Raw genomic sequence first — 27,842 nt, 5'->3', positions numbered from 1 at the left:
GTAAGCTCGTTTGTCTACAACGACAATAACAAAAAGAATACAAACTATCCATTAAAGCTTTAGGATATGACGATGAAGTCTAACTATCACCCGCTGTAGTTGAACCACAGTAATTTTCAATTTAAACAATCAATCAGACGCAATTTTAATATAATAATTAATTCGCACGTGTCTTAAACTTTATTAGTTTATTAAAGAGGTTTTTGAAACATTTTTGCTTTTTAAATTGGTCGTGTCTGACGACTGAAAGGAATTCAGGAAATTGATAATACATAAAATGCAAAGAGTATTTGTAACACTACGATAAAATGTTACGTCAAATATTTCACATACGTCACATAACGGGATCAATGTATTCGTCACATCCGTTTATCGTGCTTGGAAAATTATAACAATAAAAAGACAATAGACATTTTCGATTTCGAATTGTACCTACTATAGTTATAATAATAGTTATAACAGGATTTAAAAAAAAAAGATTTTAACACATTAATCTTATCGCACCGAAGAGTGCAGTGGATATTTTTTTAGATTGTATTTGACGTATCTTTATAACGATAATTAACACTTGCTGGCTATTATCATAATCGAACGAATTTAGACATGTTTGTGGGCCTGATAAGTTTATAAAAAAAGTGAACAAAACAACGACTGCATAACATTAAATAACTGCCAAACTGTAAAAAGCGGTGCTATTCATACAAAACCCAGTTTACTTTAATTGGGTTTTTCATGTCTTTATGAATGTTTAAACTGCTATCTGCTGACGTGACTTAAACGGGTCTTTGTTTATTATATTTTCACCTTTTTAATTGTGACCACCGAACAGATCATCGCGAGAGTGCTGTGGTTTTTGTATTAATTTTGTCAGTATTAGATTAATGTTCCGCAATCGATACGATATGTGCATCATTCTAATGGATGCGCGCATAAAATAAAATTATAATTGTTCGGTACTATCCTTGCAATGTCTGATATTCTGATTACGGTCCTGTCACGTGAGACCTACAGCCGGACAACAGTGTGATTAAAACATTCGAGTCTCGCTGTGGTTCACGCGTCGACCTAAACACGATTAGACTCTCGAACGAGAGACTCGTGTCATTTATTTATGTGTATTTATTCAGATAGATATGGATATTATCGATGTGTTGCTTCAAGCTGGGTTGATTACTTCAGCCTTGGTTTTGTATTTGTTATTCATACGTAAACAACCGGCACGTAGAGGAGAATATAAATTGCCAGGTATGGAATCATAAGATTTTATTTTATTATTAGTATTCGATAAAAATCGAATCCGTTGTCTATATTATTAAGAATATACCGTTAACATCATAGATTATACACTTAATATATTTGAGAGTTAGCATTCATAACTTATGAGCAATGTCCGTCAATTTACACTTTTTTTTTTTTTAAATGGAAACCAGTGTGTTTGTAGGAACACATAAATACCACAAACGGCCTTGAAAATAATCATTAACTTTTTTCGAACTGGAAAACACGTTTCATTCGCTGCAGAACTAGACAGTATGTATCTTAATATGTATGTACGAGCCTCTGCGGATTGAGCGCTTTTTTTTGTGAAATTAACCAAAAAATTACCTCCGTGAAGGTACTACGGTACCAGTGAAACGAACTGCACTAATGTACCCATACTCGCACGTCTAACCGTAATCAATGCATCTAACAGACATTTACCTGTCCGGATAAAGCTCAAAGGGATGCGGCATTGTCTAAATATTAATACTATAATACTATTAGTACATTTTGATGTGTTATTACCATATTTATTTACAGTACAAAAATTTACAACACCTATTACCACTGGTACCAAAAGTTCCTGTAAAACTGTTGCACAATACTCAAATTGGAAGAAGTTTCAAGTTGTATCAACCGGTCACCGTCCTCGTCGAACCCGTCGCTCGCGACGAAAGGCTCGACGAGTAAACTAACCCATAGACACAGCCAACTGAGTTTCTCGCCGGATCTACTCAGTGGGTCGCGTATCCGATCCCGTGGTAGATTCTGCGAAGCACGGCTCTTGCTAAGGTTCGCGTTAGCAACATCATCAGGTTTGATCCCCGTGAGCTCACCTACTAGCTCGGTGAATCTAGAATAACCCCTCGAGATTACTAGAATAGGTAGGAAAAAAATGTATAAAGAATATTCTATATTGCGTTGATGAAAGACGAATTGCATATTAATTTCTAATGCTAAGAAAACCATCTAGCTTCTATTTGCATTTTCTAGGCATTTAATAGGTGTTATTTGATTGCACACTGCACTATTATAGCCAGCCGCAATCATAAATATCTACGATGTATTTAAATTTTGATTAGAAGTAAATTATTTGTTAGATAACGTTTCTAAAGTTTAATCAAAGCTTTACGAACAATGTGATGTAGATTATTGTAGATTATGTATTGTATGTTATAATGAAAAATTAGTTACTTAGGCAGTGTGTTTATTTACAGACTAATACAGACTCCTATAATATTGTTGCGCTCTTGTCGTGACTTTACCTATATCAATATTTGTAAACGTACGCAAAAGTCGCATTGGATATTATTATTTGGTATTTGGCTTATTAGGTATTTGAATTAATTTTAAATTAAAATGATGCTAGTAATTGCAAAAGCTATAATTATACTTTATACACTACAACATTAAGTAGAAGAATTGGTACCTGCCCAATGATTTGAGTCTCGGAATAATTGGAACATGGAGAAAACTGAACCTGTTACCGGCACGACCGACCGAGAGGGCTGGTGGTCGTGGCGCCGACAACTGCCGGTCCGACGTCCAGAGGGACGATCTCCCCCGATGGGAGAGATGTGTTCCGCACTAAACGCTTCATTTTGCCTTTTCATGAGTTCTGCATCATGCGAGATTTTTATTTTTTATTGCTTAGATGGGTGGACGAGCTCACAGCCCACCTGGTGTTAAGTGGTTACTGGAGCCCATAGACATCTACAACGTAAATGCGCCACCCACCTTGAGATATAAGTTCTAAGGTCTCAGTATAGTTACAACGGCTGCCCCACCCTTCAAACCGAAACGCATTACTGCTTTATGGCAGAAATAGGCAGGTTTGGACGTTGGTTGTTGAGTGACAGGAGGTTTTAGTTAGTTCGACTTCGACATGCCCCGCACTCCATCCCCAGTGGAGGGAAGTTCGGCGATTTCTTCCTGACAAAAAAAAACCGGTTAGGGCACGAATTTTTTAAATATCACTGAACTTATTTACGTGGGATCACTCTAGTTCCTAAAAAAGGTATCTTCGCCTTCTGTTTGCAATAGTGTTGATAGTTGCTTTCATAAACGTAGTTCGCTATATTACAATATTACAGGCTGGAACTACCCCTTGAAGCTTTTGCTAGCTAGATATGCTGTGAAGCGATGGAAAGCTGGTTTACACTCAATAGTCGGAGATGAGTCACCACGTGGTCCACAACACGAAGGCTGGGACTCCATTTCCATTCGCACTGCAGCGCCTAATGGAGTCACGGTGCTTTTGGGAGTTCGGAAATTATGTGGGCGCCAACCCATGGCTGAAATAATTGTGTATATAAAATTAAAAGACGGCACATCTTACGAACTGATGGGTAAGTAAATTATGTCAAATTCAACTTGAGTGTCTTCTGTTGTTTTTGTGTTTATACGGGTCAACGAGCTTACGGCTTATCTCGCGTTAAGTGGTTACAGGAGTCCATAGACATCAGCAACGAAAATGCCCTCATCCACGTTGAGACATGAGTTCTATAGTACAACGGCTACTTCGCCCTTTCAACCTGTACGCATTAATGTTTCACTGTTGTTGTTGTCAAAGTGATCTCTACCACCGTCTCCAAAAAAATTCAAAGCCCCGAGAAAAATGGCGAAAGAAATTCAACGGGCTTGTATTTATTACTTCCTAGTCTAACCTGGCCCGCTTTGATGCCCGTTCTTTGATGATTTGTTGGTTAAATCTAGGCAATTATGTAGATTTCTATAAATTTCCTCGAAATCGTTCTAGCCATTTCAAAGTCTCAAGGGAACACACAAAAATCGACTTTTATAAATTACTAGCTGACCCGGCAAACATTGTTTTGCCATATATAAGATATCTAGGGAATTTCTAGTGTAGAAAAAAAAACTAACTTATTGTAAGTGTGTAAGGATGTGGTAAATGAGTGAAAGAGGTATGTAGTGCTGTGAACGATTAGGGAATATATAATAAAAATAACAAAACCTCATTCAACCACATAATAACCTCATTATAACCAAAAAAAATGTCCAAATAAAAAAAAAAATGTTAGGGGTGGACAACCCTAATCACTTAGGGGTATGAAAAATAGATAGTATCCGATTCTCAGGCTTACTGAATATGCATAAAAAATTTCATGAGAATCGGTCAAGCGGTTTCGGAGGAGTATGGGAACGAACATTGTGACACGAGAATTTTATATATTAGATATAGATAGGTAAATAGATGCATCAATTTATTTTATTTTAAAAGTATATAATAATACAAAAGTAATTTATACGAACCTGTATATAGTGCTGAGACTAGCTAAGGGAGTGTACTCATTAAGTTTGTAGCAGTAAAATTATATCTCGACATTAGAGACAAGGTCGAATATTGTTCCATAATTTCGCTTTATCAAAGCAAACATTTCTATTATACATATTATGTATGTTATATTATTGTATTACATAATAGATATAATGTTAAAATAATACCTGTATGTATAGCGATAATACTGTTGCTCATTGCGATTAATCTTTACCTTCTGTCTGTGGCATACACAGCGATATGTATATATTTGTTAATTATTATTAATTCCCAATATCCTTATGTCATTAAAGTTGATAGAAAAATATTTGGCTTTGATACGAAATTAGTACAGAGATAAGCTCCACTAGTAATTAATCAAACATTACCTATTTGCTTTTTGAAAATAAACTCAGTTTTATTATTTGGCCTTAATATTTTATATTATATTTAATGTTTGATTTTAGTTTCATTGTTCGTTTTTTTAAATAATTGAATTGACGTCTCAATTTATTCGACTTGCTTAAATTTATCACGTTTACCATTACGAGTTGGGAATTATGCAAACAAACCGGTTAATATGGTGAATTTTCATGAAATTATTATATTTGTTAAAACTAGTGGCGATTATACATAATTACCGGTTGTTATATATTATTATAATCACTGGAATAATCGCTTTTACCGTAACATAATATAACCGATAACAATGTTTCAAGCTTAATATTACTCAGAGGAAAAAAAAGCTAGAGTTAATAACAGATTAAATCCCTTGTTCAGATTGTCCCGACACACTGGTTGGAGCATGGCTATCAACAGCAGATGGATGGCGTGCTGGCGGACTGAAGATACAAATTTTAGAGCCCCGTTGTCGAATGAGAATTTTATACAACGGTCTTTTAAAAAGAACAACAGACAATGTTACTCAACATGTAACGTTTAATTTAACGTTAGTATATTTATGTTTAGGTCTCATTAAATAATTGTAAATATGGTATGTTGTCACTAACAGCGATTCCCTGGTCGAACATTTGATACTTCAATACTGGAGCGTTCAAAATTGCGGTCTATGATTTCTTGATATGTGTTTAAATTTCGAAAGGAATCGAATGTCTTGATTTTTGTGAAAAAAATATACGTTGAAAGATTGCTTAATTTAGATCAACCTATTTAGATCGATCGATATTATGCATGTTAAATAATAATTTTAGGTGGACCTCGAGTTCTGTTCCCGTAGAGCATCCCAAAGACTGGAACGAGAAATTAGCGGCACAAACTTTGGCTTTGGAACCATGGCGAGATAGTCAATGGTCGTCGATGCTGTAAGTATTCTTATTAAAAAAATAAATTTAACTCTTCGAATTGCGAACGATTTCACCATCAGTTTTTTCTCTACCGTTGGTAGCCTATTCGTACGTTTGCGCGTACGGGTAGGTGAGCTCACGGACTCAATTTGAGAGATTTTGCTAACATTAGCCCTGGCAAGAGCAGTGCTTCGCAGAATCTACCACCGGATCCGAATCGCGATCCACTCAGAAGATTCAGCGAGAATTACAATTCTGTATAGTGTCTAAATTTTCTTTTTAGGTCCAGTGGCCTGCCTGTAAAATTATATGAATGTTACCATTACCTACTAAACGAAAATCATCATGATTTTCATTTTCATGATTTTTTTGATGCTAAATATCCACAAGATATATGAGTATTTTAATTAGTAGCACTTGGTTATTCTTTTTCAGAGGTAAATGGGAAGAAGGAAGTTGGCTTCAGTGGGGAACCGTGCAAGGACGATTCCAGTCGTTTACTGCGGAAGGCGCTCTTGACACGACTGAATACCTGCAAACTCGAGGAGTGAAAGAGAGGCATTGGGCGCCGCACGCATATGAGGGTACACGGAGATCTTTTTCTATAACGGCATCAGCAAGAGATGGTACCGCTGTCGTGCTACGAGGAGTGTCATACAAAAAGGTTTTGACTCAGTAAGTCTTGTGCTAAATAAAAATTAGATTAGAGTAAATTAAAATTAAAATACAGATAGAAAAATACAATATAAAGCACTGTTATTTATTTAGATTAGCTTTCTGCTTTTCTATTCTAAGCTTTTCTATTTTCAAACAACGTTAAAATTATGTTTTCAGGTGCTTGTCAGGTTGTGTCAGACTCCCTGATTACAGAGTACTGACTATTACGGATACTGATTTGATCATGTCCGATTTTTGCGAAACTCCTGGTGGAATACCAAGTGCTTACACCATAAACATACACAGTAAGTTTAACAGGGTTTTTTAAGGACGACTGTTACAAATATAAGTTTATTGAAACGGATCGCGCGTCATATTTTTTCACTATTATGGGAAACCATAGCATACATAAGTACCTATAAGCAATGAAATCTCTTATACGACAATTAAATCTATAAACAATGAAATTAATTTGAAATCTAATATATCAAATTAAAATTTCTAGATTAACTTTATTGCTTACTAGCTGACCCGGCAGACTTCCTAGTGCCTCAATCGATAAAAAGGAATCCGTCCGATGGTCCCCCATCAAAGGATAAACAAAATTGTTATTTTTATTTAATTCCGAGAATTTTCATATTTTCTACCTTTTAAACCTGCCCTGGACTTCCACAAATAATTCAAAATCAAAATTAGCCAAATCGGTCCAGCCGTTCTTGAGGTTCAGCGAGACTAAAGAACAGCAATTCATTTTTATATATGTAGATGTTCCAATGTTGGCGGTTCATGGGTTTTTGTTTGTCATAGTACCATAAACGTACAGCAATCGGTGAGCGTGACAGTTTATCAAATGTGTGTTTTGTTTTAATTTGATTTTTCTATTTATTAATTGCTCTACAAATTACCTTTTTCCGTACGTGTCGGTCAAGTTCATTAGATGAAAATGGTGATTGTCATATACATATATGGATGGCATTAATAGGAGCTAGTGCTCGCACGTGTGCATCGCCATCTTGCAAATGATGTGAAGTAGTCATGCGTTCAAGTTTGAAGTTTTGAAAATCCATTTATTTTTTATTTATTTTTTTATTGCTTAGATGTGTGGACGAGCTCACAGTCCACCTGGTGTTAAGTGGTTACTGGAGTCCATAGATATCTACAACGTAAATGCGCCACCCGCCTTGAGATATAAGTTCTAAGGTCTCAGTATAGTTACAACGGCTGCTCCGCCCATCAGACCGAAACGCATTACTGCTTCACAGTAGAAATAGGCAGGGTGGTGGTACCTACCCGTGCGGACTTATTAGAGGTCCTACCACTAGTAAAAATTACAACCATACAGTAGTCATAGTTATATTATACAATATTTCGCGTTGTGATTTGTGGGTGAGATTGATTATTACGTTTATGACCGTGAACTTATCTAGTCGTCTATCATCATCGTAATGTCATCGTAATATAGTAACGCGTAAATAAAGTACAGTACCAGGCAATAAATATTGCACATAGATATTTAGTTAGAGACAGTCGTTTAATTTTGTTTTGTTGTACAGCGTTACCTGTGTGCGACGAAACACTAACGATCCGATATCTATGGAGACTAAATGTCAATTAGGTAATGTGCGCCAGATATAACGCTCTACGAAGCAAAAATTAACCGTCTCTTTCCCAGGGTCGATGTGTAATATTTATCGCCGGGTACTGTATACTATATTGTTGTTCTAGCGAAGGAACGTTCTCTCAAAGTTGTACTCCGCATCGGTGAGGAGGGATGTACGGCTTATAGTGGAGTTCCGTACCAACAGGAACTGGTGTACCGCGCTATTGTCGCTGATATCGACGGGGAAGCGGGCTCTGGTATCTTGGAGCTTGGATATCTGCCTAAAGGTAAATAAATATCTATTAAAATACTAGCTGACCCGGAAGACTTCGTAGTGCCTCAATCGATAAACAAAAGACCTAAACTTTTGTATAAAATAAACTTAAAACAAACAAAATTAATCCGTCCGACGGGGGACACATCAAAGGAAAAAGAAAATTGATATTTTTATTTAATTCCGAGCATTTTAATATTTATCTACCTTTTAAACCTTCTCTGGACTTCCACAAATAATTCAAGACCAAAATTAGCTAAATGACATCAATTGTCATCAATTGTTAAATTGTAAAACAATTCAAATTACATCGAAACTGTAATCTGTGAATCATGATTACACCTGCGATAAGCATAGCAAATACACAAACGTAAAACAATTTATAATTTTATCGAAATCTAATTACAGTTTGGCGTTCACACTAGGCAAGCCTGTATCGTGCACAAAAGATACATATTTATTATTTATTTATTGCATATATGGGTGGACGAGCTCACAGCCCACCTGGTGTTAAGTGGTTATCGGAGCCCATAGACATCTATAACGTAAATACGCCACCCACATTGAGATGTGAGTTCTAAGGTCTCAGAATAGTTTCCCTGCCCTTCAAACCGAAACGCATTACTGTTTCACGGCAGAAATAGGCAGGGTGGTGGTACCTACCCTTGCGGACTCACAAGAGGCCCTACCACCAGTATCACTGTATGCAACTATAACTTGGCACTTACGAATTCAAATATAAAATTAAATAGTGAATCTGTGTAATAAGATTGTTGATTGGTATTATCCTTCTTCTTCATACAGCCATTGCTCAGCCATCAGTCCGTCTCACTCCAGCGCCCATTTTGAAATGGTTGTTAAAAAAAGATGCTGGTTTCGTTGGCTATTGTTTGTCGTTCGAAGAACGTGCTGCAACGTGTACTGATTACGTCGGCGGGAAAGGAGCATCCTTGGCATTACTAGCCTCCGTACAGAATGATGAGGTCAGTTAAAATTCACAGGTATTTCTTATAGTTATAATAAAATCTGAATTGAAATTGTTCTTTTGATTATATCGCAACACACTCATTAAATTATATTAGATGATGACCTACCCTTGCTCGGTTTTTTTTTTGATAACGCCATTTTATTGTGTCTTTAAAGCGGTTAGTTACCCTTAATTAAGAAAAATAGCATTATTATTTGCCAATAGATGTCGGGAAGAGTTGATTATTGAAAACACGAATAAAACAACATTTTCAGAAAATAAATAGCTAGATCGATTTATCGCCCCCAAATCCCCTGTATACTAAATTTTATGAAAATCGTTGGAGCCGTTTCCGAGATTCAGATTATAATAATATACATATATATATTAATATACAAGAATTGCTCGTTTAAAGTTATAAGATTAAGGAAGAAATGTATTTTTAGTTTATAACATATCACTGTGTTGTTGTTTTTAAAGTATACAAGGTGTGTAGGAATTGCCGCTAAGAATGGTAGTACTGATGATATCTAATATGCCAATAGTAGAAAAGTAAGTTTTTATAATATCTTAGATTAGTTGATGCGCGAAAATATCTGTCTTGAATAATATTGGTCCATTAGATTTCTTTGCTATAATATATATTATAAAGCAGAGTCACTGAATTTTGTTTAAACTCCCTAATTAATTTCATATTGATAAGAGTTTCTGCTATAATTAAGCTATTTTATCAATTTATACGTTCGATAATATTTTTAGGGATACCGGGTGCCACCGGGTTTTTGTATAACAACTAAAGCACTGGAGAAACATCTTCAATTGCATACTGAACTGAAAGCAGCTATACAAGATATAGAGGCAGCTAATGAAAATTATGAGGAGGCTTACTTCAAAGAACGATGTCAGAAGTACGTATATATTATACATGATCGATATTCGACGCATAAACACTTTGTCGCAATAAGTGCTACCATTAAAAACGGTGCTCTATTTTTATTGCATCTCGAATTCGTTTCAACAAAAGTCGTTGTAAATGTCACTTATCTACACCAATTTGTGTCGTTTAATGAATATTGTCACTATCAAACTTAAGTAGGCGTAGTTAAATTTATTAGTGGTCACCAGGTAGTCGAAATTCGACTATAATTAATTGAAATTATAAGTTTGTACACTATTATGATTCTATTTTCAGAGACTATTATACTTCTATAATCACAAATTTCCCCAAGACTACACTATAGAAAAATATTAATAAAGACAAACAATATTTAATCTATTCTCAATTTGACCACCGACGTCAAGAACAAAAGTTTGACAATAAATTGCAATAAATGAATAGTATGCATGCGTGTGTGCGTCAAATACATGGTAGTGTGCATAGATTATACACTTAATATGTAGTTTGTGTAATGTTTTCTTTGTTGATTTGATGCATCTTTTATACATTATTTAAAAAATATATTAGCATTGTGCACTTCTTCTCTATAATCTCTATAAGTGTGGAAAATTTCATACTCCTCCGTCCGCGTAATTTTCGTAAAAAGGGATACAAAATTTTTCTTCACGCATTAATATATAGATAAATAACGTATTTTGCAGAATGTATATTTTGACCATCATTACAGAGTTTCATCATTATTCTTGGCTTTAGAATTAAGCGCAGATATAAAGAAAGACATATTAGAATATATGCAGGAGTTGAGGAGCAAATCCGCACAGTTGAAAGACGCACAGGAGTTGCGATTTGCCGTTCGATCTTCAGGTAAATTTTATCTATTAAAATAAGACTTGAATTTTGAAATATATTTAATCAATAAAAGATGCATTCACATTAAGATATGAGGTCAGTGAAAATTGTATTAGGACAATTTATCCTTTAATCTAAGCCGAAACACGTGATTGGATCGCGGTGGAAATAGATAGGACGTTGGAATCTAAGTTAGGTCCCTTGAAACTCTAAAGACTTGCAACAGCTACAATACTAACAGTTTTAAAAAACTATAGACATGACGCTCCAGATTGAGTAAGTTGTCAATGGTTGTTTTAACTAGGCGTTTTCATTGCCTTTGTAAGCAGACGAGCATACGGCCCACCTGGTGGTGAGTGATTACTGTTGCCCATGGACATCGGCAATGGCAGGGAAAGAGCCAAGCCGCTGCCTGCCGTACTCTTCATAAGCCCCAAGATCTTTGCTGGCGCGCCATCAGTCGACTGACGGTTTGGCGTTTTGTGAGCTCGCACCGGTAAATGCAAACATTCTGTCTATTTCTTCCGATTTTTAGGGTGGGATAGCAACGGCTAGTGTTAATTGTATGAAGATACAATTAAGGCTTCGACTTACTGGTGGTAGGACCTTTTGTGAGTCCGCGCGGGTGGGTACCACCGGGTGGTGCCTATTTCTTCCGTGAAGCAGTAATGCGTTTCGGTTTGAAGGGTGGGGCAGCCGTTGTCCTTGAGATCTTAGAACTTATATCTCAAGGTAAGTGGTGCATTTACGTTGTGGATATCTATGGGATCCAGTAACCACTTAACACCAGGTGGGCTGTGAGCTCTTCCACCCATCTAAGCAATAAAAAAAAAATCGTTGGCTCAAGCAGGGTCGCGGGTTCGTTGCGAACATGAGCACGGAGGTCGGTACCTACTTTTGCATGTACTAAGCTTTTCGTTTTAGCGGTCGGAGAAGACAGCGAGGCGTTATCTGCTGCTGGACAGAACGAAACAATTTTGGGTTGTGTCACCGACGATGACGTGATACGAGCGGTCCAGAAGTGCTGGGGCTCCATGTTTGAGTTCACAAGTACCTATTATCGCAGGTATGGTTGTCATTTTACGTGTTCCCCTCTACGGGGTTTTCCGAGCGCTATGAGATGTTCTTCTTTAAACAAGGTTTACGGAGAGTACTCGGCGGTAGGCAGCCGCTAGGTTGTGCCCTAGGCATTGGTGACGTCATTGAGCGACGGTAACGATTCGCCATCAGATGGGCCGTAGGCTCGTCCGCTTACAAGGCCAATAAAAAAGTTTGTGTTGTTGTTTGGGTTGGTTCTATTAGCCTATAAACTATAATACTACAATTAATTTAACAGTAAGTTAGTGGTTCTAGTGGTTTAGTTACCCGACTGCCGATGGAGGACTGTGCTTGTCCCCATCTGTGTGCTTAGTGCGAGTTTTGTTAACGTCGCTAGCGGCAAACGTAGGCAAAGGTTCCAACTCCATACAAATATGAGTTAACTTTTACGCTATCGAGAAAGTTAAAAAACTCGCACTAAGCACACCGTTATACTTTGTTTGTTCACGCCATATTGTGACTTTTTATTTTTTATTGCTTAGACGGGTGGACGATCTCACAGCCCACCCGGTGTTAAGTGGTTATTGGAGCCCATAGGCATCTACGACGTAAATGCGCCACCCACCTTGAGATATAAGTTCTAAGGTCTCAAGTATATTTACAACGGCTGCCCCACCCTTCAAACCGAAACGCATTACTACTTCACAGCAGAAATAGGCAGGGTGGTGGTACCCACCCGCGCGGACTCACAAGAGGTCCTACCAACAGTAATTCGAAGCCTTAATTGTTTTTTGTTAGTTAACTGCAGCTAAATAATAAAATAAAATATATGAAATACACCATCTGTTGTCATTTATTGATATTACTATGGTCTGTGACGAAAACCTTGAAGTATCAACAACAACTGCACAAAGTCAATCGTATTTGGATAGATTACCTACACAATAATCAACTTTTTAAATTACTTGTCTCTCCCTCCACGCCTTCTCCTGAGCGCTATATTATGTCCTCCTTCTGACGAGCTATGAGGAGAGTGGTAAGTAGTGACGGTACTATAGGTAAATGTGGTTTCTCCAACAGACAGAACGGCCAAGTATGTTTATGCGGAGGCGGGGTCGTGGTGCAGACGCTGGTGTCGCCTCGCGTCGCCGGCGTCATGTTCACTCGACACCCTGACGCTGGAGATCCTTCGAGGCTACTCATCACCGCAAATTATGGATTGGGAGAAGTAAGCACTAACGTTTATTTAAGATAATGGAGTACTGCCATCTGCCGCGAGCTTCTTCGGACAAATCATGCGGTCTCTCAGACATGAATTAGAGATGCTGATAATTTTCGGTCGTTTAAAGGGCAAGCGCGCCGTGGACACATCAGCTAGATTGTCAGATCTGGTTAAAGAAGCGGTTGGTGGTAGTCTATACCGTGTGCATTCCCAATCCTGTGGACCGAATGGAAAGCAGTCGACGTCGCCCAAAACACGTCATTTCGGATCCTCCTGATCCGCTAACGGGGCTTTTAGGTACCTCAAGCACCGGTCATGGTTTTCGTCGAACCCGTCGCTTGCGATCTAGTTTGATTTTTAGTTTGGTATAAATATATAGGTATCATGTAGCGTGTTGACTATTTTTTTTATGTTAATTGTGTTTTGGTGTGCAATAAAATTTTGAATAATAAAATCCTTAAATGAATTAACAAAAAATATTTTATTTAAGTACTCATGACTTTGTTCAGCGTGGCACCACTCGTCTCTCCCTTGACGATGATAATAGACTAAAAGATTATTCCATTTAATTTTCGTAGTAGCATTACCTATATCAAATAAGGATTTTTTTTTTTGTATCACCAGATCTACATTAACTTTTTTGCCCCAATTACCATCTGTACTATTCGCAGAGCGTCGTCTCCGGTACCGTAGAGCCCGACACGATAATCGTGAAGCGAGAACCAAACGGCGTCCTCACTATCCAGAAAAGGGAACTAGGATCTAAAACGCGACGCCACGTCGCGTCATCTAGCGGCGGAGTCATTACAGAAGACGTTCCGGAAAAAGAAAGAAGTGTTGCATGTTTGAATGACACCGAAGTACTTAAGCTAGCTCGACTAGGTGTTGTACAAGAGGAACTTTGGGGGGCCGGGAGGGATATAGAGTGGGCTATAAGTGGCGTAAGTAAAGAGGATATTCTGTCCCCATTTTATCAAGGCCGGCAATTAGCTTCCCTTGGTCTTCGATTTCGGTTTAAGCAAGTACTGGAGATAGTAAGCGGCCTGGCCATACCCTGGCAACATCGGTAGGCAGATAACTACCCGATATGCCGTTGATTGTGTGTTTCGAAGACTTAATAACTTTCAAGTTCCGTTCTAAAATATTTGATATTGTCTCGTTTTTGTTGGAACGAAGTTCCTTATCGCGCGTTGTGAAAGGGGGCTAGACGGAAAAAATTCTTACGAAAAGTTGTCACGACACTTTTTAGATCCGTCATTCTGACCAATCAACGTGTAGGCGCTTATCGCGTGACATTGCTCGTATCCGATTGGTCCGCGTAATGAGTACAGCTTCTCGAGATAGCGTTTCAACAATAGTAATTTAGTTCACAGTATTGTTTTTTTCTTCTTCATAATGCCGTAATATATTATTATAACTTAAAAAAAATTACAGTTCCTTCACTAATTAATCGAAAGGAACTTCGTTCCATCCGGGTGTCCCTTGACACCTCTGAAGTTTTTTTTATTACTTTAAGATGTTTAAAGCGCCTGTGATGTGTAATCTTTTTTTAATTATTTGTTAATTGTTGAAACGCGCATTCAAACTTAACGTGCTTATATCAGTGCATCGCAAAAACCGCAATGAAGATGATGATAGTTCAATTTTTATTATAATCTTATACAAACTAGGGTAGGGCATATTATTTTATTATGATTTTATACAAACCGAGCAGAGCATATTTCTCGTAGAACAGATACCAGACCAGTAGACAGAGAACGCTGGGGCTCGAGTGTCGACCGCGCACCGGAAAGGGCAGTGTGGGTAGGCCTCCCACGAGGTAAACCGACGAACTGCTAAAAGTCACGGGAATCCGCCGGATACAGGTTACATAGGAACGATCATTACGGCGAACCTTAAGGGAGGGCTATCTCCAACAGTGGACGTCTGTGAACTTAAAAAAAAGCTTGTACATACACATAGTGTAAAAACCAAACCCGTAAAATTATAATTTGCGCAATTACTGGTGGTACGACCTCTTGTGAGTCCGCGCGGGTAGGTGCCACTACCCTGCCTATTTCTGCCGCGAAGCAGTAATGCGTTTCGTTTTGAAGGGTGGGGCAGCCGTTGTAACTATACTGAAACCTTAGAACTTATATCTCAAGGTGGGTGGCGCATTTACGTTGTAGATGTCTATGGAGTCCAGTAACCACACATCAGGTGGGCTGTGAGCTCGTCTACCTATCTAAGCAATAATATATTTTTTTAGGATCAAGTGTATTTATTGCAAGCGCGGCCGATTACGTCTTTAGAACGATGGACTGAAGAAGAGCTACTACACGAAGTCGACTCTCCGATTATGGCAGATAACGAACTGACCACATTCGGCAACACTGGAGAGGTGAGGGTTCTTTTTTAAAACAATTTTGCTGTAATTTTTTGTTAAATTGCGATCATGTTTTAATATATTTTAAAAAGTTTTTTTATTGAGCTGTGAGGCCCACCTGGTGTTAAGTGGTCATCGGAGCCGACAGGCATGAACAATGTAAATGCCGCTACCCGCCTAGAGACATTCTAAGAGAGTTCTAAGTATCAGTTCTTACAGTACAACGGCTGCCCCACCCTTCAAACTGAAACACGTTACTGCTTCACGGCAGAAATAAGCAGGATGGTGGTACCTACCTGTGCGGTAAATGACACACAACTTGTTACAATAAATACACGAAATGCACTTTGTATATTCGATTTTAGTGACAATCACAGCGAAGCGTGGCTTATTGTAATAAGGATGTACTATTCAAAATATAGTAAAACAATTAAAAATTCGACACAAATATACGCATGGATACACGCCAACACAACCCCTAACATTAAAATATAATATTCTATTCGTTATCAAATTTAGGTCATCGTTTACAGGTTCTTCCGAAGCCTGTAACTCCGCTAACCTACGATTTGGTGATACGTCCGCTGATATGGAGCATGGACCGAGCCATAATCACAAACGGCAGCCAGTACGACCACAGTCTAACGCTCAGCCACTACAGATGCGCTATATCTTTGTATAATGTTAGAATCTATACTAATATATAAATCTACAGCGGTTTTTACGGATGTTCCGTTATAACTACTGAAATGTAAAAAATACATGTACTTAATGGATAGCCTAATAATTATATCAGTGTTGGACTCCCTAATAATAATGACCATAAATAATAATGTTAATTTTAAATGCCCAGCGAAGCGTGTGAGTACGGCTAATCTTTCATTAAACCGTAATTACAGCGTAGCGTACATAACCTCTTCTCTTACCGAAGAATTTAAAGAGCAATGAAAATAGTAATGAGTAAATTTTAATTTACAGAGTAACGAAAATGAATGGAAAATTTAAGGTTCACACTCGCCCTGAGTTTTTGGCTACACGATTATCCTTTTATCGCATAAAATGCTTATATGACCGTAATCTTCCACTCTTTTATTCTTTCTTACTGGAGCTATTTTTAGATTTCCCCTTATAAACTCATTTCATTCAAACCATGCAAATATTTCAAATAAACAAGTAAATGATCTCATTTCTTGTATTCCACTTATGTCACCTAACAAATGAATATTATATTTTCCGAATGAAGTTCTCATCATTCATAAATTTATAAACGATTTTTCGACCATCATCAAGTTCATCTTTTTCATTGTTTACATTTCATTTTATAGTCGGTTTATCGAAGAGTACCAAAAAAGCTAGACACTAACATACGAATGATGGAAATGGCCATAAACGGACACAAAATAGCGGACGAAAACATTCACAAGACCGCGCTGATTCGCAGAAAACCGCACTGGACTGATCGAATAAGGCTTATTCATCATATGATTATGGTAAGTACAGAACTAAAATAATCTAGAACCGAAAAAAAAAAACATACAAATCTTCGGTATTTACAATACGTAAATTGTAAAGTATTCGAAACGCCAGATATAAAAAAGTTTAAAAAAATAAACGTATAATTAGTTCGTAAAAATAGTTTAAATTAATTTAAAAGTTATTAAAGATTAGTGTTTGCCCTGTTATTTGTAGTACAATATTGTAATTTTTTGTAGTAAACTTTTTAATAAAAAGCAGTCCAATTATTGCATTGTATAATTTAAAATAATTTCTAAACTGCTCTAACTTTTATGTTAAAGACCGAATTTATTTTGATATTATTCAAATGAATTCTATTTATAATAAAACTAGCGACCCGCCCTCGCTTCGCTTCGGAAACATTAAAACACACATGAAACCAAAAAAAATAATATTAAAAAAATTAAAAAAAGTAGCCATGTTCATCAGGGACAATGTCGGCTTCTAATGGAAAAATAATTTTTCAAATCGGTCCAGTAGTTTCGGAGCCTATTCGAAACAAACAAACAAACAAATCTTTCCTCTTTATAATATTATAGTATAGATGGAGATATTAAACGATGAAGTGGTTACGCTGTTCTTGTTTAAGAAATAATTACAAAAAAACGTAACACCCAAAATGTATTTTTAAAATTAATTCACGTTTCAGTCTATATTGACTTCGAAATGGAAACTAAACGATACAGTTAAGAAAGCGAAAGATCTAGAAGTTGGAACGAACGCCAAAGAACCAATCGAATTACTGGAAAGTATTGCTGAATGTGAAGATTTGATTGGCGAGCTGACGTACAACCACAGCGTGACCACCGTGGCCAGCACGTCCAGTCAGATTATAGCTATGACCATACTCATGGAAGGGAGTGCAGGTAATATAGAGCTGTAATTAAAACCGCTTTTACGGTTTAATCTCGCGTTCTTTTTATGTTTTTTTTTATTGCCCTTGTAGGCAGACGAGCATACGGCCCACCTGATGGTGAGTGGTTACCGTCGCCCATGGACTTCAGCAATGCTATGAGCAGAGCCAAGCCACTGCCTACCGCTTAATACTCTCCACAAGCCTCTTTTAAAGAAGGACATGTCATAGCACTCGAGAAACACCGTAGAAGGGAGCTCATTCCATAGCCGGATGGTACGTGGCAAAAAAGACCTCTGGAAACGCACTGTCGATGAACGCAGTGGTTCCAGATAATATGGATGAACTCTGCTCCGATGGCGGGAGGTGCGATTATAAAAAGGAGATGAGGGGATCATTTCAAACAATTCCTCAGAGCACTCATCTTCATGTTTCGATTACTTTACAGTATTCGTGATGACGAAACGTCGGAATGCAAATAATCATAATTAAAAACGCGAACTTGAGCCGGTAAAAATAGTTTTAATGATGTGTACGTATCGCGAAAACCGATAAAATACCGATGAAGAGACGGTTAAAACTGTGGTGTAATTATATCCTCTCCGCCTTACTTTAAAATGTGGCCTATGATCATGATGAGAGGAAGTCATTCAAGAGTTTTGTTAAGTTAACGCCTACCAAAATAAGGATCAATTTCGGATACTTAAAAAATATTTTCGTATTCATATTATAGTCTAGTCAACAAGTTCAAAAACGTGTTAAATAGACATAAAGCTCCTAAAAATATGTACGATAGCTCATTGGATGCGGAATGATGTCTACAAAAATGTTTTTTAAGGGCTTATTAGCACATAAAAAAATGCGATTGTAATAAACAAAATAAGATTAAAAAAAAAGAAATTTGGTTTTTCCTTAATTATTTCTAAAATAATGATATTTAAGGAATTTTGAAAAAAGATCCTGAAAGAGGAGAAAATTTCCAATAAAAAAGTCCCAACTCCCGGAATTCTATCACTATTATTTATAAAAAAAAATTAACGCTGAAAATAGCGCTCCGCGAGGTCGTTACGGCATAGGCGCGCCGTCTAAAAAGCCGGTATATCACCTAAAATAATTTTTTTATAGTATTAAATAACAATTTAAAAATTTGAATAAATTATGGTGTAATCTAAACACTTGAACGAAAAAAACCTAGGTGAAAAAAATATTTTACATCGATTTTTCAAAAATTTACACCATTGTTAATTAACTAACTTTTTTCCAATCTCTGTTTTTATAAATTACGGTATAAAAGTTTCAATAATTCATCTATAAATTTTTCCCTTCGTGGAGCTCTTATCATTTAAGTACTTAATAAAGTTAAGCAAAAAAATTTTTTTAATCTTTATTATTTTGATAATTATAATTTTTTTTAATTAACAAAAAATTAAATTTCTAAAAATGTTATGAAAAATAGTTTTTTTTCGTAATATCTTAATATTGCTGTTTTTGCATCTACCATAGGTATTAATTAACATTTAAAAAAAAATTTTTACGCTGTTTGTTAAGAAATTGTTTATAAATAAAAAAACTATTTTGGGATTTAAAAAAAAAAAAATTACCGTCTTATTGTATAGGTGAAATAAAGATTTTTTTTAAAAAAAAATTCTTAAATAAATGGTTTAAATTGTTTAAAATCGTTTTTTTCATATTTCAATTGTTTAAATAATTAGTTCAGAAATTATTTTTTTCTTAAAAATCATTGACTCTTTTTAGCGGATTAACAAAGAAATACATTTTTTTATAAATAATTTCATTGTTTATTAACTTAACAATTTGTTATAAAAAATTAATATTAATCGTTATATTTTTTTCGAAGACTACAAAAAATTACAAAAACAACCATACATAACAAAATATAGAAAAAAAAAATTTGTATTTTTTACAGCATTTTTAGATATTATATGATAATGAAATTACAGCCGTTACATAATTTGTCAAGCTATAAATTGTTATAACTTTTAAACTATAAGAGATACGGTAAAGGACACTCAGGTCATTTTTATAAAGGATTTATTTATCTTTAAAATAAATTCAAAATCGATCCTGTAACTATTGTTTATCAGTTATAAGCATTTGTTTATAAAAATTTAAGATTTTTTTGATATTTTTTGAAATTTCATAGCTTATAATTTGTTGAATAATATAGATACAGCTACGGACCCAAAAACTTTTTTGTTCTATGATAAAATATCTTTCTAATTACGTATAAATCATAGAAATATATAATTTTGTTTAAATAATATACTAGTTTTAATTTATACTTACCTCATTTACATTCTGCTATCGATCAGTTTTCATTTATTTATCAAATGCTTATAACAACTGATAAACAATAGTTACAGGATCGATTTTAAATTTATTTTAAAGATAAATAAATCCTTTATAAAAATGACCTGAGTGTCCTTTACCGTATCTCTTATAGTTTAAAAGTTATAACAATTTATAACTTGACAAATTATGTAACGGCTGTAATTTCATTATCATTTAATATCTAAAAATGTGTAAAAAATACAAAAAATTTTTTTCTATATTTTGTTATGAATGGTTGTTTTTGTAATTTTTTTTAGTTTTCGAAAAAAAAAAACACGATTAATATTAATTTTTTATAACAAATTGTTAAGTTAATAAACAATGAAATTATTTATAAAAAAATGTATTTCTTTGTTAATCCGCTGAAAAGAGTCAATGATGATTTTTAAGAAAAAAATAATTTCTTAACTAATTATTTAAACAATTGAAATATGAAAAAAACGATTTTAAACAATTTAAACCATTTATTTAAGAAATTTTTTTTTAAAAAAATCTTTATTTCACCTATACAATAAGACGGTAATTTTTTTTTTTTTTAAATATCAAAATAGTTTTTTTATTTATAAACAATTTCTTAACAAACAGCGTAAAATTTTTTTTTTAAATGTTAATTAATACCTATGGTAGATGCAAAAACAGCAATATTAAGATATTACGAAAAAAAACTATTTTTCATAACAATTTTTAGAAATTTAATTTTTTGTTAATTAAAAAAAATTATAATTATCAAAATAACAAAGATTAAAAAAAATTTTTTGCTTAACTTTATTAAGTACTTAAATGATAAGAGCTCCACGAAGGGAAAAATTTATAGATGAATTATTGTAACTTTTATACCGTAATTTATAAAAACAGAGATTGGAAAAAAGTTAGTTAATTAACAATGGTGTAAATTTTTGAAAAATCGATACAAAATTTTTTTTTCACCGAGGTTTTTTTCGTTCAAGTGTTTAGATTACACCATAATTTATTCAAATTTTTAAATTGTTATTTAATACTATAAAAAAATTATTTTAGGCTTTTTAGACGGCGCGCTTATGCCGTAACGACCTCGCGGAGCGCTATTTTCAGCGTTAATTTTTTTTTATAAATAATAGAGATAGAATTCCGGGAGTTGGGACTTTTTTATTGGAAATTTTCTCCTCTTTCAGGATCTTTTTTCAAAATTCCTTAAATATCATTATTTTAGAAATAATTAAGGAAAAACCAAATTCCTTTTTTTTTTAATCTTATTTTGTTTATAACAATCGCAATTTTTTATGTGCTAATAAACCCTTAAAAAACATTTTTGTAGACATCATTCCGCATCCAATGAGCTATCGTACATATTTTTAGGAGCTTTATGTCTATTTAACACGTTTTTGAACTTGTTGACTAGACTATTAAAGTTCTAAAAAATAATGATGTTATTTTTTTCAGACTTCACTCCAGAACAATGTAATGAGATCAGCAAATTGCTAAGCTCCGGAGATGTGTTATCAGCAGAGGTTCCACAGTGTTTGGCAAACTTAACTAGGCAATTAGAAAAATCCCGGCTGATGGACGAATTTCGTGCCCAAGACCCGAAGTACGCATTGAGATGGTTGAAAAGGAATCTCCCTCATATTTACCTAGACATTTGCACATTCCTCGAGCACCACGGATACAGGGCTATCATGGAGGTAGTAACAGTCTCTATATGAAGTTTTCACTCAATAAAACATATTCCTTCGCTTCTCTCTGCATTTTGTACCGCATGTTCCATGGGGAGTGCTCTGAGGAATTATTTGAGATGATTCCATCATCTCGTTTTTACCATCACACCGCCCGCCATCGGAGTAAAGTTCATCCATACTACCTGGAGCCACTGCGTTCATCCACAGTGCGTTTCCAAAGATCTTTTTTGCCACGTACCATCCGGCTTTGGAATGAGCTCCCCTCCATGGTGTTTCCCGAGGGCTATGACTTGTCTTTCTTCAAACGAGGCTTGTGGAGAGTACTCAACGGTAGACAGCGGCTTGGCTCTGCCTCTGGCATTGCTGAAGTCCATGGGCGACGGTAACCAATCACCATCAGGTGGGCCGTATGCTCGTCTGCCTAAAAGGGCAATAAAAAAAATCCCTTCACTGAGAATTGCAATACAAAGTTTTATTAGTAAATTATCTAGCCTATTATTAGCCTATTATGATATAGCCTATCTTATAACTCTGCTGTCGCTGTCTATCCTAGTGAACTCCTAAACTGCTGGGCTGATTTGATGATATTTTTTTGTGTGGTCGTGTGGATATTAGAGAATGGTTTAGATTCACAATTCGGTCCATTGCAATTTATTTTTTATTAATATTTTAGAATCAAAGTTGGAAATTATGCGCTTTAAGACGGGTGTATAGGACAACGTTTGTTGGGTTTGCTAGTAGAATATAAAAGGGAAACATTTGACTTTTCTTATGCATCAAAAAAAAAATTTTTTTTTTCTTATTGCTAAGATGGGTGGACGACCTAACGGTGTTAGTGGTTATCGGAGCCCATAGACTTCAACAACACATTTCATTCGTTCCTTTTAACACAGAGTTAATTATCAATAAAGTTCAAAGAAACAATGAAACTTCATATAGAAAACATTTAAAGATACGACGTTGTTCTTTGGGGCAATTGATTTTGTACGTAAAAATTCTATTACCTATTTTACCTACCGGCAATGTCTACCCGTGTTTTTGTTTATGACCATTTTTTTTTTATTTACTTTTGAATCACATTCGTTTACCTCCTTTTATAAGGAACACTACAAAGTGTTACTACAATTACGAAGCTCACAAACTAGTAATATCCACTTTTTATTTCAGTTTGATTTATACACGAAGCCATGGATATTGGTCCCGGAAGAAATGATGAAAATACTACAAAACCTACGTTCTTCGCCGGAGGAACCACAACAATCTAAGACAACAGACGAAGTCATCGCTTCCTTGACCACCCCTAAGAAGAACAGCACCAGGTACGTACGTGTTTTGACGAATAAATTTGAAGTTACATTTTTCATCACCCAAAACGGGCGCTATAGGTAAGTGTATAGAGTGATCCGAAGAACAAGGGTCTCTCACTTTCTCAAATAAATTCCACTATTAAGTATTATCATAATTATAACTACTTTTGTGTTTTAATATCGCGTTTGTTTTCTATTGTCGTTATATTATTGTAGACGTTTTGAATATTTTACATTTTTGTCGTCACAAACGACTTCGGTACCTACTATAATAGTATAAATACTATAATAATATTAGGTATAATAAGACTTTGGAATATTGTACTAACTACTATGTATTTTTCTGTAAAAATAATTTCTAGACTTTTACGTTTAATTTCACACAGAACGAACTAATATTTAATCTTGAGGTTTGGCAGTATCTTTAGGTCTGAAGTACTGGCCACACGGATAGATAATAACCACAATTCTGCCTATAAATACAGCGAAGCAAGCACTCGATCCACTTCGAGGGCGGTAAGAGATCCAGAAAAATAGGCACGTTGGGTGGGTCTTGGGAGGTGATTTGTATTATAATTTCATCTAAGTCTCTTAGACAATAACTGAGCTCTCGCTATACTGGTTTTTAGTAGGTGAAAAAATGGTGGCGAGAACAAAACATTTTTTCAAAAAAAAAAAAAAAACTCAAAATGGGCAGTAGACAAAATAAGTTTGGGAACCCCGGGTCTAGTGGCATAAAAATTATTTATATAAGTATTCATGTCTTATACAGACTTCTCTTTTTAGGAAAGTCCTACGATGGGTGTTGCCTCTCTGCAGGAGAGCGGTCCGCCACCGCGAGGGCACGAAAGCGCACCTCATTCTGGCTGCACATAAAATGCGATTGGCGTTATTACGGCTCGGCGACATGTTGGTACGCCAATGGTATCTGCCGCATCCAGACTTGGTATTTTTCTTCAGGCTGGGCGAACTCCAAGAGTACGTTAGGAAAAGAGATCCGGTGTTGTTAAAGAAGTAAGCACATAATTATAATCGTCACATCAAGTAACAAAGATACATGAGAAAATTTTGCAAGCATTTTGACCGCAGCAATGAATCAGCAAACTTTTCTCAGAAATAATTCGTATAATCGCTTAAATTTTCTTTTCTATATTTTATTGCATAAATGGGTAATCGAGTTCGCCTTTCTGTTTTGGTTGCAGTAGCCCATAGACATCATCACTCACTGTAAGACTTGAGGTCAATGACCTAATGATATTATATAAAGGCAAATATATAATAAACTGCAAACTGGAACGCATGACTACTTCGTGATAGAAGCAGACGTGAAGGATAGATATCATCTATACATGCGGGTTTCCCAGTAAATCTAAAAAAAATCGGTTGTCTGTAAAGTCGGTTTACTGACGATAGTTGAACGTGGCAACGTCATAAGAAAATACTGATGGAATGGTTTCATTTTTCAATTATCGCAGTTATCGTTGCTATAAACAATTTACACCACGTTCACTTTTCACTGAACTTCATACTTGACGAAAACATGTACGCCTCAGAGCGAGGTAATGCCGCATGAGTCATGTTTTTTCGTGCGTGCAGCCGGCTCCATCGAATTTTAAGACATTGTCACGTCAAAAGGAATGGTCGTTAAGTGTACGTCTTAAAGCTTTGTTATGATACCATTGATCAAGATCTCACGATTCGATCGAACGAAAGTATTCCCCCACTTGTGTTTCAAGCTCATCAATTTACTAGGGCAATCCAGCGCCAGCAGTATTACCCGAAATGGTGCAAGTTGAAATTCAACGAACTGAATAATGGATGGATAGCGCCTCTAGAAGCAAAAGGTCCTTCGGTCAGGGCCGGTGACGTCAGAATCGAAGCGACCTCCGTCTGCGGCGGAGAGGTAGTGGCCAGGGCCTGTGTCGTCAAAGAACTTTCTGAAGTAAGAATCATCTGCTAATTCATTTTTAGGTTTTTTTTTATTGCTGAGATGGGTGGACGAGCTCACAGCCCACCTGCTGTTAAGTGGTTACTGGAGATCTTAGACATCTACAATGTAAATGCGCCACCCACCTTGAGATATAAGTTCTAAGTTCTCAGTATAGATACAGCGGCTGCCCTACCCTTCAAACCGAAACGCATTACTGCTTCACGACTGAAATAGGCAGGGTGGTGGTACCTATCCGTGCGGACTCACAAGAGGTCCTACCACCAGTAAGTAATAAGGTCTGATGATTAAAAAAAAAAGATATAAATCCAGCTATTCTTCTCGGATACGGGCACGCAATACTGGCCATTTCTAACTACTGCTCATACATACCCAATTTCATAGATATTATGGCAGAACCTTCTACATATTACGTTACATTTGCCTTATGTATTGCCACTGCAAAGCATCCGTGTGCTTGGGTTTGAAAGCTGGAACAACTGTGATAAAATACAATTGAAACAACAACCTCATGTGTCGTGGTGGGAGGCGGAAAGCAAGTCCAAGAAACACTTAAATCCAGATGAGTGAGGAAGTTCTAAATTTGATGCGTATGCCATTTTATCATTAAGATCCTGTAAAGAGTTGGATTTGAAAGCAATGATCGTTTGCTTAGGTCGATCAACTGCAACAAGGCGACGTGCTGATAACGCACGCGACAGACATCGGCTGGTCCCCCTATTTCCCGTTACTGACTGGAATCGTCACTGAACTAGGCGGCCTTATCTCACACGGTAAGTAAATTCTAGAAAGCAATTATTGCAATATATTTTAATATAACTGTATGTTTATGGTTTTTATGGGTTTATGGTTTATGGCTTTATAAATAATTGTACTTCACTCTGGACAGAAATTTCCTAGTTTTTTTTATTTTTTATTGGCAGTCTGGAATTTAATCTATGTGTTAGAAAGGAACCATCGCTATTGATTATTGGGATATTATTACGATGTATACACATTTGCAACTAAAGCCACCGTTAGATGGCTCTCTACATGAATTTTTGTCACAGGTGCTGTGATCGCTCGCGAGTATGGTTTGCCGTGTATCGTCGGCGCTACAGATGCGACAGAGATCTTCCGAACCGGCGACCTGGTCCGGCTGTCCGGGACCAACGGAGTGCTCGAAAAAGTTGTAGTAGAAAATAAACCGGGAGACGAACAAATCGAAAACGCCGCGAAAGTAGACGACAATTAAATCCAATCAAATATAATTTATAAATAAATTTTATTTTTAAAATACAACATTTAATAAATACAAGTCTGAAATGTTTTTTATATAAAAAAAAGTCATACAACAACACACACACGCATACACTTTAAACTCTTCTGTGTTTGGTAATTTATCGACGTCTCCAAAAATAGAAAAGTTTTTGGACTTTTTGGATCTGCTAAATCTTGGTTGTGCGCGAAACTAAGTCGAAACGTCATCGGCAAGCACGAGTAGCTCGTAGCAGTTGAAGGCGAACGGTCGTCCGTATATGAGGAGGTGGCAGCGGTAGTGCGGCGCCAGGACGGGACCCAGCAGGTGGTCGCCGCGGTGCTGCACGCGCCCCACCAGCACGCCGCCCGCCTCGCCGCCGCCGGCTCGCACCGCACGGCCGCACTCTTCCCCGCCCCGCCACGACACCCACTGCACTGCTGCCCCGCACATCACCTGTATAATATGTTGCATTCGCTGGTGGTAGGACCTCTTGTGTCCGCACGGGTAGGTACCACCACCCCGCCTATTTCTGCCGTGAAGCAGAAATGTGTTTCGGTTTGAAGGGCGAGGTAGCCGTTGTAATTACACATGAGTTTTTTTTTTAATTGCTTAGATGGGTGGACGAGCTCACAGCCCACCTGGTGTTAAGTGGTTACTGGAGCCCATAGACATCTACAATATAAATGCGCCACCCAACCCGAGACAAGTTCTAAGGTCTCAAGTATAGTTACAACGGCTGCCCCACCCTTCAAACCGAAACGCATTACTGCTTCATGGCAGAAATAGGCAGGGCAGTGGTACCTACCCGCGCGGACTCAGAAGAGGTCCTACCGCCAGTTGCATTCGCTACTTTCGGTAGGCACCAGTGTGCTTAGTGCGAGAGTGTCTTAACGTCGATAGTGTGAAAGTTAATTTTGTATGCAGTTGGAACAGCGCCCCTAGCGCCAAACGTACGCAAACGATCCCATTCCATACAAATTTTTTTTACTGGTGGTACCACTACCCTGCCTATTTCTACCGTGAAGCAGTAATGCGTTTTGGTTTGAAGGGTGGCGCAGCGGTTGTAACTATACTGAGACCTTGTAGGTGGCACATTTACGTTGTAGATGTCTATGGGCTATCTGCTATCCAGGTAGTCTGTTAGCTCGTCCACCCATGTAAAGCAATAAAATATATACATATATGCTATGCTATGAGCTAACTTTTACGCTATCGAGAACGTTAAAAAACTCGCACTAAGCACATAGGACCTATTTGGTGT

The 27,842-nt window shown here is 36.5% G+C and overlaps 2 protein-coding genes across 5 annotated transcripts in view; one reads left to right on the top strand and one right to left on the bottom strand.

Moving 5' to 3' along the window:
* Positions 1–631: 631 nt before the first annotated feature.
* Positions 632–26,638, top strand: LOC101739478 (uncharacterized phosphotransferase YvkC). Its single transcript, XM_038011115.2, has 23 exons — positions 632–1,245; positions 3,354–3,608; positions 5,318–5,486; positions 5,749–5,859; positions 6,277–6,516; positions 6,676–6,803; positions 8,224–8,385; positions 9,177–9,355; positions 10,099–10,247; positions 10,965–11,101; positions 12,011–12,152; positions 13,205–13,352; positions 14,018–14,287; positions 15,595–15,726; positions 16,245–16,394; positions 17,037–17,201; positions 17,876–18,092; positions 21,851–22,092; positions 23,254–23,405; positions 24,180–24,407; positions 25,146–25,335; positions 25,997–26,114; positions 26,391–26,638. The coding sequence occupies exons 1-23, from the start codon at positions 1,134–1,136 to the stop codon at positions 26,573–26,575; spliced, it is 3,981 nt and encodes a 1,326-aa protein (XP_037867043.1). The 5' UTR covers positions 632–1,133; the 3' UTR covers positions 26,576–26,638.
* LOC101739332 (uncharacterized) overlaps positions 26,587–27,842 on the bottom strand; it is a 36,046-nt gene continuing 34,790 nt past the window's right edge. For all 4 annotated transcript variants that reach the window (XM_062668567.1, XM_038011024.2, XM_062668568.1 and 1 more), the window contains one exon: positions 26,587–27,034. In XM_062668567.1, the coding sequence (XP_062524551.1) occupies positions 26,792–27,034 (243 nt within the window). In that variant the 3' untranslated portion in view covers positions 26,587–26,791. The remainder of the gene's footprint in view (positions 27,035–27,842) is intronic.

This window comes from Bombyx mori, chromosome 5 (genome assembly GCF_030269925.1).
Source record: "Bombyx mori chromosome 5, ASM3026992v2".
Classification (NCBI taxonomy): domain Eukaryota; kingdom Metazoa; phylum Arthropoda; class Insecta; order Lepidoptera; family Bombycidae; genus Bombyx; species Bombyx mori.
This window is presented reverse-complemented; position numbering and strand designations above follow the sequence as displayed.

What these genes read in the sequence shown, in the direction of transcription:
- LOC101739478 (XM_038011115.2), top strand. Translation starts at nt 1,134, where the DNA reads ATGGATATTATCGATGTGTTGCTTCAAGCTGGGTTGATTACTTCAGCC. An exon ending in TTACACCATAAACATACACA is followed by an intron (nt 6,804 to 8,223) that starts GTAAGTTTAACA and finishes TTGTTGTTCTAG; the next exon opens with CGAAGGAACGTTCTCTCAAA. An exon ending in CCTAAGAAGAACAGCACCAG is followed by an intron (nt 23,406 to 24,179) that starts GTACGTACGTGT and finishes TTCTCTTTTTAG; the next exon opens with GAAAGTCCTACGATGGGTGT.